At 35.4% G+C, this 13,319-nt stretch overlaps 1 protein-coding gene across 8 annotated transcripts in view; it reads right to left on the bottom strand.

Moving 5' to 3' along the window:
* Positions 1 to 13,319, bottom strand: part of LOC137620736 (broad-complex core protein isoforms 1/2/3/4/5-like) — a 204,196-nt gene that overhangs the window by 128,320 nt on the left and 62,557 nt on the right. For 3 of the 8 annotated variants that reach the window (XM_068351106.1, XM_068351107.1, XM_068351105.1), the window contains exon 7: positions 4,305 to 9,629. The exons of the other annotated variants lie outside the window; for them this stretch is intronic. In XM_068351106.1, coding sequence (XP_068207207.1) covers positions 8,743 to 9,629 — 887 coding nt within the window. In that variant the 3' untranslated portion in view covers positions 4,305 to 8,742. Of the gene's footprint in view, positions 1 to 4,304; positions 9,630 to 13,319 lie in introns of those variants that run through there. 8 annotated transcript variants of the gene reach the window in all.

The following is a 13,319-nucleotide window of genomic DNA, read 5'->3' as shown; positions in this document are numbered from 1 at the left end:
TAGTGAAGCGAAGGCATCGGGATTAAGGAGAATCAGCAACGCCGCAAATGAGTTCGAAGTTCGCTTGTAAAATGGTTCTACTATAGCATAGGTGCTTAACTCAAAAATAAAGACAAACCAGAAAGGAATTCAGGCAATACATACAAAATGTAAGCACAGAGAGAACTAACCCATTTTATACTCCTAAACAGGGAAAACTAACGATGAATATATCAGTATTTTCTAGTACAGTAATACCTCGACATACTAGAGCTCCAACGTATGAGCATTCCATGATGAGCCAAACTCCAAGCAAAATTTTGCATAGAGATACAAGAACAATATTAAGATATGAGCCCACTTACAGAAGCTTACTCTCGATAGCCAAGCGCTTGGAAGCGTTCTAGGCCCACATCACTCATTCAGTTCACGTGGTCGTTGACTTACACATATTGTGTTATGTTTTCGTTATTTACGTGGTTTTCATTGTATTTGTGAACATTCTTTGTTATATTTGATGGGTCCTACAAAAGCAAGTGGTAAGGTTGGCAGTGAAAAGAAAATATACGCATTATGACTACGGAGATGAAGCATGAAACTATTGAGAAACACAAGCATAGTGCCCGCACGAGTGAGTTGGAAAGCCATTATAAGCGGAGGACATCGACGATTGAAAAAAGTAAATAAATATCAAAAAAATAAGCAGAGTTCGGTTAAGGTAACTTCAAGATTAACTGTTACGCTATGTGTAAGGAACAGTATTAATAGGGTACCATCAACCTCTCTCCCTCCTTGGCATACACTGCTGTTAGCTGCTATTATCTGTCTCAAAGGTAAGAACTCATGATGAAACCCCATTTTATTTCATATCACAGTGATAATTTATTATATCATTTTGTGTGTGTGTACAGTTGGCTTATGTCTACTCAAAATAGCAAACAAAAACATGTTTTTCCATTCTTATCATTAATTTGGGTGTTTTTAGAGGAATGGAACAGATTAAATTTCTATCAGTTATTTTAATGGGAATATTGAATTGAGATAAGAGCAAATTTACTTTCGAACTCGGTCTAGGAGTGAATTATAATCATATGTCTAGGTATTACAGTAATATTATGTATTTAGTCATACTCTTGTCCCTTCTCTTTTCAGATGTAGGGATTATACATCAGGTGAAGTTTTGAGGTAGAATTATGCCTGTGCTGATCATATGTCAATAGCACATTAATCTATCTATTTACCAAGGTATTTCCCCCAATTTTTAGAGGTAAACAACATGAACAAAAGAGGAACTAAAGTGGACTTTTCCTCTCTTCTCTCCTCCCCGCCTGACGATGGATTTAGTCGAGTTTGGTTGGTAATGCTAAGGCGCCACAGCCCACCCTCCCCCTTTATCCACCACAAATAAAGTTTCATATGCTGAATCCCCTACTGCAGCTACCTCACGGTCACCAAGGCGACCGGAGGAATCAGCAGGGCCTACCAGAACTGCGTCACAATTGCTCGCCATCCCTTCCTATTTCTAGCATGATCCCTTGCCTCTGTTACAATCTATCCTATTACCCAGAGCTTTCTTCACTTCATCCATCCACCCAACCCTCTGCCTTCCTCTTGTACATCTCCCATCAACTCTTGCATTCATCACCTTCTTCAGCAAACAACCACTTTCCATTCTCTCTACAAGACCAAACCACCTCAACACATTCATATCCACTCTAGCTGGTAAATCATTTCTTACATCCGTTCTCACCCTCACTACTGTACTTTGTTCCTAACCCTATCTAATCGAGGTACATCAGCCATACTCCTCAGACACTTCATCTCGAACACATTCAATTTTTGTCTCTATCCCTTTTATTCCTCACAACCCTGATCCATAAATCACAGTTGGTACAATCACTTTCTCATACAGAACTCTCTTTACATTCATTCCTAATCCTCTATTCTATACCACTGCCCCCACCACTTTAAATCCTTCATTCATTCTCTGACGTATATCTGCTTCCACTCCACCATTTGCCGCAACAGACCGCAAGCACATATAAACTGATCTACTTCAAGTAACTCTCTTTTCAACATGACATTCAACCTAGCACCAGCCTTCCTTCAAGTGCACCTCATAACCTTACTCTTACCCACATCAACTCTCAACTTCCTTCTTTCACATACCCTTCCAAACTCTGTCACTAACCAACCAAACTTCTCCTACGAGTCTGTAACCAGTACAGTAACATCCGCAAACAACAACTGATTTACCTCCCACACATGATGACTCTTGTCTATCAGTTTCAATACTCAAGCATTCCTCCCTCATCATTCCATCATTAAACAAATTGAACAACCAAGGCGACTCACACATGCCTATCTCAGCCCCTCTCTCACTGAAATCCACTCGCTTACTTCATTTCCAATCCTAACGCTGCTTTACTGCCTATATATTAAATCTTCACTGCTTCCACATTGCTTCCCTATCAACTTTATCATAAACTTTCACCAGATCCATAGATGCAACAAAAAAAATTATCATCTATATTAAATATGAAAAGGATTTTAATAGTAAAATTTATCATTTCTATACTTGCCTGATGTTTGAAATTTGGGTATAGCGGTGACTTTTACCATAAACTAAAAATTCCAGTTTCTCTTTTTTCAATAAGCTTTGGCCTTTTAGTAAAATACAATAGCTTGTTAAAACATTTCCAGTGTTCAAAGTTTAATAATAAAGTAACTTTTCATTATGAAAACTTGTGATTCTATGTAAGAGCCACAATATAATTTTGGAATAAAAAATTCCAATAACTATAAGGCTTCTGGTACCATAAAAACTTTATACATCTAATTAGTGAATACTCCATGCATGCAACATTTGTGCAATTACATCAATGCACATTCTCACGTTGCTCATAAAAGGTTCATGATTGTACATTTTCCTGTTCTTAATTCAGTTTAAAAGTTTTCTCATATTCCTGATTAGTACTTTTAACAGGAAACCCACCAATAAAATCTTGATCTTAAGCAGTTGCACAATTACTTTGTCTCCAGTGTACCAGATGGATCAATTTAGATCCTTATTATACAGTACAATTTACTGTACCATGTTTCAAAACAAAATCAAGAATGACAAGCATTTTCAATCATATACAACCTATGGCTATAGGTTCCATTTACAGGTCACTAATATTTTCCATAAACATCTTTTATTACCCAACTATGAATTTCAAAATTTAGGTTGGATTTCTAATAGATTTAAAAAATTATTTCTATAAATCTGGTATTCTACAACCAAATTATTAATATAAGGAGGTTACATAGGAAGCACCATTCTAAGTTAGGTTCATTTATTAATAGATATCAATTAGTTTCCATAGATGAGACTATAAAATGCGTTGAATAGAATACTGTGTTACAGCAAATAGCTCTTAAGAGTTCACTGTAATCACTTGATAGTTCGTATGCTAGACAATATTATAATCTAAAGCTACGACATTAACATCAGAAGCTATCAGGGCATTAGGGCACCATACAGTAATCCACGAATTCTGTTAACTTTATGAATACGGAAACCTGAATAAAAGCAGTACTTGCTGCTTTTAACTGCTAACTTATGTTCTGCACTACAAAACAATCAGTTTTTGTACATAAGAAGAAATAAAAACAAAATTGAATACTTGAATTTAAGAGTATTTCTGATGTTGATGGAGTTTATAAAAAAGCTAAGTGAGTAAACTTGAGCAATGTGTATAGAAAAAATTAAATGAAGAAAATATGACTTAAAGCTTCAACAGTGTTTCTTATTTTATCTATACTGTACAGAAATTATAAGCAAACTTAAATCGAAACTACCTACAATATATATAATATATATAAAAAAAAAATTAAAAACAGATTAGTACAAGGTTTTCTGTCAGTGCCTTCCATGCCCTAATATCTTTCCAACTTTGCATTAGATTTGTCAGTACATATATGAAGATACAGGGGATTACAAACGTTTAAAATGGAAATATGAGGACTAGAGACCGACCACGGACAATACATGTGACCTTCCTGGCAAGTTTGTATCTTTTCTAGGTTTCAGGTACAAAGCCTCAACACCTGTTTTATTTCTGTTTTTCTGTATGTAAAAATCTTGCCAGTTTGGACACAAACACATATTCGAGCTATCTGAACCCTAATCCTCTATGATAACAGGTATTGTTAAAATCGTATTACATCAAATAGACATTAGCTATTTGTTTTGTACGCAGCAAACCCATAAACTGTTTATCATTAAACACTACAATAAAAGATTTACATGAATATCAAGGAGCTGAGACAGAAATGCTTGAAGAGATCTACTATTTATTAAATTTGAGTTTTCAATATTTTAACTTTATTACTAACATTTAGCACAAAATCAACCATAGCTTCACAGAACTATATAAAAGACAAACCACACACAATTAATAACATAACTGAATCTTTTTTTAAAACTACAAACATTTCTTCTCTATGCTATACCCTCGTGAGGACAAATCATACTTTAAAATTTGCACTTCAGAAAATATACACTATCACTGATAGCTAAAACAAAACTATGTTGATATATAATTCTTATAAATCAAATCCACAAAAAGCTTTAGAAAAATTTTCTTTTTACATACTGATAACCTGAATTTGATAAAACTTAAAAGCTAATATATGTGAAACGTGGCTGGCTATTGCAAATCTCCATACTGTTTCTTGAATAATTCAATTAAACTTCCCATAGAATACTGTGAATATCTAAAGTTATTTGGCTTAAAGAGATCAGTATGATTATTTAACTAACACCTACCACGCTTTGCTTTTAAGAAGAAACATCACAACATGTTCTAAACAGTAAAACATTTTGCATGGCTAAGAATTATCAAGTCATTTATCACCTAAGCAGTTTTGAACTGCTGGAAAACTTTTAAACTTGTTTTATAAAGATGTCCCCAAACTACACATTACCTGCACTGAGGTTGTAGCCGAGTTGTACAAGTTGTCATGGCAAAAATTACAAAAACTATGGTATCTTCACCTGAATATTGCAAGAACCCCTGACAGAAAAGTTGCTGTATATAATAATACATGACCCTGAATGTTAAAAACCTGCAGGATATATTCACAATTGGATTGACAGACACCTCCCACAATGATTTCAAAGGACGACTCTAGACAACTTCCCATATGAACTACTTCCAATGATTCTCATGGCAACACAAGACAATGACACCTGCCACTATCTTCTGGCTGGTTCCACTTAACAGTATATAAGGAACTGTGCCTTCCTAACATTATGGAAAGATTGCCATTATCTACTGCGATCCTGAGAATATACTGTACTGAACATATCACAGAATTTGATCAGCAAATACACTATCTTCAATCCCTGACTCTGATACTGTGGAGGACCTTAACATGTCATGGAAGGGGTCACACAAGCCAGCAGAAGAACAACATGAGGTAGATGCACCAAAGAAATTGGCTCAAGAGACCAGAGTAATCATAATTTATTTCTATATATCATAAGGACTTTCTGAACTAAAACAACATCCAAAAAAATATAGGTAACTGATCCTGAATGTCTAAATCCCTTAAAGGAATGCAAGACGAACAACACCGGTAGCGCTAGGCACGCTAGCTGGACCCTGTTATAGTGACCTTGTATGTAATACCCGTTTAATAGTGTAGCCCTGGATATGTGTATCATAGGCATGGATATGATGGAAAAATTTTGCAGCACATATCTAATTTAACAAAGACTGTGCCCAAACTATGCCATAGGATCCATTTCACCCAGGTTCCTGCTTCAAGAAAAAAAAAAGAGAGAGAGAGAGAGAGAGAGAGAGAGAGAGAGAGAGAGAGAGAGAGAGAGAGAGAGAGAGACTTCAAAATGAAAGAGAAAGAGTATTGTGGAGAGAGAGAGAGAGAGAGAGAGAGAGAGAGAGAGAGAGAGAGAGAGAGAGAGAGAGAGAGAGAGAGAGAGAGAGAGAAACTTCAAAATGAAAGAGAAAGAGTATTGTGGCTTTGTTTACTCATGCACTATTCATTCTGAGCAATTTGAATAAACTCATATTGTACACTAAGACTTGCATTAAAGATGAAAAAAAAAAAAACATAAGTGATTGCTGCATTAATACTTCTGATATTCCTCTCCATTTTGGGGTCAATGTGGCACAGCGGTTATCATCCCTGAATTCTGCTGGCAAAGCTGCCACCTTGGCCACATGCTGCTTGATCTACATCGGGCTAGAAACCCCCTCCCCCCTCCAGAGGAGGAACCATACTTTTAATAAATACTGAGAAATGGCCTTCAGTTGATAAAGGAGAGAAAGACATAGAGAAAAAAATCTTCCTCCACACCCATTAAAACATTCTACTACATTGAATGCCATTGGTAAAATAGAAATACAAACATTCTTTAGTGTAAAGTAAAAATAAGATAGTTATCCAAAAATTATTCACAAGATACCAATTACAAATAAACTTAACTATGAGGTAATTACCTACCACTATTTCCCTACAATAACAGACACAAAGTGCATGACCCTGTAGTAACACAAATCAAGTCACATAAAACTTTATCTTTACTTTTTTACCTTCACAAAAATTTTTGACAAAATTTGCACAAATGTAATAATTATGTGTGCGCCACAGTTTCTTGTGTTTCCTTTCTTAAAAATCAACATCATTTGGTGTCCAAGTCTTGCATAGCATGATAATTTCTTCCACTGTGTAATGATTGGGCTATAAACCCCCAAATGCTTTTCAACTGCTAAGGCAATATCTGCTATGAACTTGGCCTGGCAATTCTACTAAAAGTGTAATTTTTTAAGTTTTATAATAAAAATATTAGGAAAATAACATTTATCAGAAATATATTCTATCTACGAAAACAAGTGTTTACAACTAAAGGCTAAACATTACAATATACTGTACCCAAACACAACAAAAATAAAGATAAAAAGCAATAAATAAAAATAACTTCTCTAGGTATAAAACAGATTTTGAAGGTTGACCCACACCAGGTAATAAAATTAAAGGGAAAAAATGGCAAAAAAAAAAAAATAATAATAATAATGGTAACCTATTAAATACTAAGGAATTCTTCACTATGCTAACCAATGCCTCTAAACTAAGCTTGTTTTCCCCTGATGTGAGTTACATTCAAAATTTATAGTACATTATTTCTACGAGACCTGAACTTGGGTATACCTGATAAATTACTTGATAAAAGAATCTCTTACCAACCTCACAAATGCATACAGTATGTACACACACCAGAAAAAATGGACACTGTATGCAAAGTGTCTTATTTCTTTCTTAAATGGTCAATATAACAAGTCCACTGTGCCTAGCTCGAGCAGTGGTTTCTGCCCATGGCACACTTTCATGATGAGACAAAATTGAATACAGTACAGTACCATACTAAAATTAGACTTCTTGCGAGTTTAATGTAAAATTTGGCATATGTCAACAAAAACTTCATCCACATAAGCCTAGCAATTTCTAAATATAAGACCACTACAGACACTGGGCTTAGAGCACCTGGTATAATGCTTGTAAATAAAATACAGTATTTTAATTCTTGGCTTGTTTACAGGTAGAATCTTGAGGTATAAAGTTTGTGATCATTCATATGTAAGATGAGGATGTACACACAGTCATGACACAGATGGGTTTCTGTAACTGTACCAAACCGCACAGATATATATTGTATTGGAAGAGAGACTCCCATGAAATAGGGAGAAGGATGATGATGATGATGCTGTATTATCAGTCACAGAATAAAACAAACTCATTCACACTAAATTTCTCAGACAATTGAGGTGCATGAATTACAATGTTATTTCTTTATCTTCTGTAAAAGAGTCTACCTTTTATACTTATCACTCACATATACAGTAATTTGATTACCAATATTACCTGAAATACTCAATACCTGTACCTCTTGAACACGAGACGCCTAAAGTTATTGACAGGAGTTTGTGTTCCACACAAATCTTTGCAATGAGCTCCTACACGTGGTCAAATTAGCAACAGACCCGTTCTTGTTTGTGAAGCATTCACCCATACAGCTTAAAAGTTTAATGAGGAGAGCTGGAATATGTAACATATGCCCTGTCACTTCCTGAGTTGTGTGCTGTAGGAAAACATTTATGCCTAATAAAACCACTTGCTCCAAAGATTTAGATGGAATACAAAACCCTCATACCACCACAGGCCACTCACCATGCTTACCAATACTTATTACTATGTACACCACATTCTACATAATTAGATTACTGTAGTAACAAAATTATTATATTCTTTTGTTTTGTTAAAATGGTCCGAGATTTCCTGTACAATGCATAGATGGTTTCCAGTACTGTGTTAACTTAAAAGATTTCTGGAAAATCTTTTGTGCACATACGCATCATGACCATGACAATGCTTTGCATTTTGCTAAATTCTAAAATCTTAATAGGCCTTACTTTACATCATCATAGCCATGAACTGACATGGAATATATCAGTTTGCACAGGAAAGCATTCTTCTTGGGACGACAGTTTTTTCAGCATCAAATGGCCTTAAAAACTGTCAGTCATCATCACTTAACTATGTTGCATTACTGCATTCCTCTTTGAAAAATAAATCATATACATACCAATCAGTAATGTATTCAACATAATTGGACTGCAGTCTCAACAACATTTGTAGGTACACTGTCACAGAAAAAAAGGGGAACAGCATCACATAATTCATTTCAGTGGATATTCATTAATCAGACCAAGGTTGATGAAGATGATGCAAAGACAGCTGTCCATGTAGAAGTTGTGCTGCTCCATCTTGGCCCTGGCCCATCTGCATACCTGCCATTTGTTGATTCTGCTGCTGATGCTGCTGCTGATGCTGCTGCTGATTCTGCTGCTGATGATGCTGTTGCTGTTGTTGCTGCTGCTGTTGTTGCTGCTGATGCTGTTGCTGTAGCTGCTGTATCGTTTGCTGGAGGTAGTTTTGCTGAATGGCTTGTTGTCTCTGCATTCTTTCCTGGGACTGTTGACGTCCTTTTTTGAGCTGACTGATCCGCACAGCCAATCGACGAGACTGATCAAAGTATAACTTTCTCAACTGTTTCATAACATCTGTGGCTTTTGTGAAATACTCTTGGTTTTCAGCTGAAATCCCTGTTAATTCTGCTAAATCCAATATAATTCCATCAACATTACTATTATTACCCCCTTCTACTAGAGACCCGTCTCCTTGCTGTTGTGCCTGCTGATTCATTTGCTGCTGCTGCTGCTGAACTTGCTGTTCTGCTTTAGCAACTTTAGTTACAGTGCCAGGCTTTGATAACTCCAAAATTATAACTTGATGCAAATAATGTGCTAACTGAGTGCGTAACGTATCAATACTTTCAAATGTTTCAATCAATCGAGATGTGGCCCTCTGGCGCTTACTACTACCTCCCATGGTTGTATAATTCTGAGTGGCATTACGGCAGTAACTCCATTCCTTCGCCACAGATCGCAGAAGTTGAAAATGCGGCGTCGCCTCCAATCCAGTGTAGCAGGAGAGCAGTGGTCCGGGGTCCGACAGCTGCAAGCATTCTTCCAAAAAGCGTCTGATCAGTCCCCCTACCGGGTGCGCTGGGGTACGAGAGAGTCCTGGGGAAGAGACACAGACCCTTATCAGCGCACGGCCACATGGGGAGGAGAGGACTCAAAGGGGACCACCCCTAGCACACCCACAAAGGTACTCACAGGGATTGCAAAAACACTTGTTGGAAGAATGCTTGCGCCATAAACAACAACTTTCAGTGAGTCCATGGCTAGACCTTTATTTCTGCCCCTTCTCTCTCTCTCTCTATCTCTCTCTTTCGTGTTGAAGTTGTTCATTACTTTTTTAAGTCAGTTTTTTTTTTTTAAACAGTCATGAAGAATTTGAGAGCACTCAGTGAGAGAAGTGAAGTGGCATGTATGTAAGGAGTATCGCTACTGCCAGCCTGAAAGGCTTAATGCAGACGACACTTCCAACTACTGAATATAAAAAAGAGGACTACACTGTCCACTATTTCATTGTTTCAAGCTGTTATGTCACAAACATTCTACAACATGGTCAATGGGGTTGTGTATGTGAGACCATGCACTCACCATTATCATTAACAAAATTAATATTTGACAAGGGAATATAATTGCTAAGGAATGGCTAAAGGGGTAAAATGCAATTAAAATCATACATTATAACTACAGTGCTACTAATAAACTAAAATGATTAGTACTACTGTGAGAGTTCAAACACTACAACTACATACTACAAATTTCCACATTAGGCAATAAACTATAGGATTAAATTGGATAAAAACCTGAAATTCCTAGGACATAAAGTAATATAACGTCCCTTGTAAATTCATAGTAAATTCTTAAAATCAAAAGAAAAATTCCATTGAAAAAAAATCAGAAAAAAAAAACAATGGTAAAAACTTACGAAAAACCAATTAATATAGACAAATTCACCTAGAAAGCACAGCTCATTTCCTTACTTTGCCAAAACATGTTAATGAAAAAGGACAAATTACCTCTAATATATAGAGAGAGAGAGAGAGAGAGAGAGAGAGAGAGAGAGAGAGAGAGAGAGAGAGAGAGAGAGAGAGAGAGAGCAATCTAATTATAGTACACTATTCCAATGATTCATGACAAAAGACCAGTACAAAAATACCTCAAGTATGGAGCAAAGCATAACTGGGGTAGATCAACATAAAGAAAGAGATTCATCATGTAAATTGGGATAATCTGGTATGTTACTATCAAATTTGATCTACTAATAAATGGAATTACTGTACCTAAACCACTATATACAACCAAATATGAGTAAAGATTAGTATAATGAAAGGAGATGATATTACTACAGTGCCAAACCCAACAAAATGTAATTCTTGAGAAAACAAAACAAACTATATCCATGCACTCCTCACAAACAACAAATCAGCAAACCAAGACCTCAAGAATGTATAGCTCTGACTCTGCTGTCTACTTGAGCTACTTTATTCTAATAACTATATTGGAAGTTGCTTTTTTCCCCCTTTCTTTTATAAATGTTTAGCACATTACTTCTAGTTCCATGTAAATTATATTAACTGATGTTCAAGTGGTCACAGTATTTCCTAATGCCTGAAAGCATTCTGAATTCATATCAATTTCCTTACATAAACTAATGTTTCCATTACTAACATGTGAACTTTTACTCTAACTGGTACTACATAATAGTAACATTGGAAAATTAAGAATTCTTGAATTAGTCAAGGCTACATGACTACTAAACACAGTAAATTTAAATTCTCTCTCTGCTGAACAATTCCACTTTTAAATGATAAATCAATTACCCACTTAATAATAACACCTATTCGATTGTGAAACCACATTCAGAACAGGCATTATGTATACACATTCACAATAGCACAACTGATTTTTACTATTTTGTGTTTTTCGTAAGATAAATTAAATTTCCATCTATTATACAAAATTACAATACATTTGAATGTTTTATTTTATTTCCAAAATACTGTTAAATAAATTCTTGTCAAGGTTCTCCTTTCATAATACAAAAGTCCTTTATCAAAAAAAATACACCCTATTATCTACCTTCACAGGATATTTGAGTCTTGCTCAATTCACTTACACAGCAACCAGGAAAGGGGCTCAGTGCCAAGTTTACAAACATCATGTAAGAGTAAAATAAACAAAAAACCTTAGCAGATGTCTATTCTTTTCATAAAAAATTTACAGATAGAAACACACTGAATAAAAGTTGATAAAAAAATTTCAACTTCTTCAGTTAATACTGTAATAACAAATTTAGTGTGCAGTACTGCAGTACTACAAATTCTGCCAAAAAAAGTTTCACAAATTCTGCCAAAAAAAGTTTCAGAGTATCTTTTTGAATGGTATCGCACCCATAGAATAAGGATTACCTTATCGAAGCCCTCCCATTTTTTATGATTTACAAGTGCTAATGACAGGAACAAACCCGTCAGTTTTCCTTTTCTTGTCTTTTCTCTCCCTTCTTGCTGTAACCCACAACGGTTGGCTAACAACTAGGGACCTAAATTGCTACTGAAGTGAACTTTCTATTAAATCTTATCAAAAATCCTTCTGCTACCCCATTATTTTTTCTTGAATGAAACTTTATTAAATTAGTCTAACTACTTTCTCAGCTATAATGAACATACTGTATATCAATGAGACTGAACAAATGATTATGTGAACTTGTACAGTATGTAATGTATATTCTAATAAAAAAAATATCAAACACCTGGTTGCATAGTACACAAGATATTAAGGAGCGCCAGTTTCCCTTCCTTTCCATGTGCCCCTTCCAGTCGACTTAAAACTAGGTACTGTACTTTCAGTCTATTTATATCAACAGCTGAAAGACTACTTTATTTGGCTTACAGAATTAAGTTTATTCCTAGTTTCATTTTGCCATTTCATCTAAGGTACTTTCATAAATGATTTGGTTGTCTTATTTGTGAAACTTTTACCATATGACTGATTTAGCTTTTTTATCAGGAAGCTAATTTTCTGAATAACTGACGACATCTTTCCATGTGACTGTTGCAATGTAATGATATTCCTAAATATTGCTAACTACTGTATAGGGTGGTCAGGAGTACAGCTTTCAAAAGCCATTATTGCAACAAGCAAATCATGTAACATAAGAACCTTGGTTCACAGGCCCCATTAGTTCCAAGGCAATTGATAAGGTACTGAATTTTGCAAAAAAAAAAAAGAAAAAAATATTCAGCTTCATTTGGAAGTTATGAACTTACATGTGAATCTAGCACCACTACAGGTAGTACAATACCTTCCAAAATTTTTTGACATTAGTGTACAGTATAAAGTACTGCAATATTCACTGAAATGCTGTTGAAACAGATTGCAGTGAATGCTCATTGAATATGCATTAAAAGAAAAAAAATCAAGTACTGTAGATAGCAAAAAGAGGGAGCAGCTAAGGGTCGGACAGAAACTGGAGTAGTGCCTAAAGTGCACCAAGTGAGATGCGTTGATGGCATTGCCTTCCTTCAGGTGGGCTCCTGGATCTCATGTTTCTTATTGAATGTACACTTTTGGTGAAGATGTCTGAATCCCTTTATTTCTGTCAAAACCAATAAAATATAGTTTCCCACTAAGTTCCATTCTATCTGATCTTTATGTTGAACTTATCACATTATGTTTATTTAAGGTAACTGTACCGCATGACGTGTTTCACATAAAGTTATAAGGTATTCTATTCTACTGATATATCAACTTTAGTTTGAAAATTTGACACCAATTGACATAAAATAATGTCCTTTC

This window comes from Palaemon carinicauda, chromosome 27, assembly GCF_036898095.1.
Source record: "Palaemon carinicauda isolate YSFRI2023 chromosome 27, ASM3689809v2, whole genome shotgun sequence".
Lineage (NCBI taxonomy): Eukaryota > Metazoa > Arthropoda > Malacostraca > Decapoda > Palaemonidae > Palaemon > Palaemon carinicauda.
The sequence above is the reverse complement of the archived record's forward strand: the minus strand, read 5'-3'. Positions and strand labels throughout refer to the sequence as shown.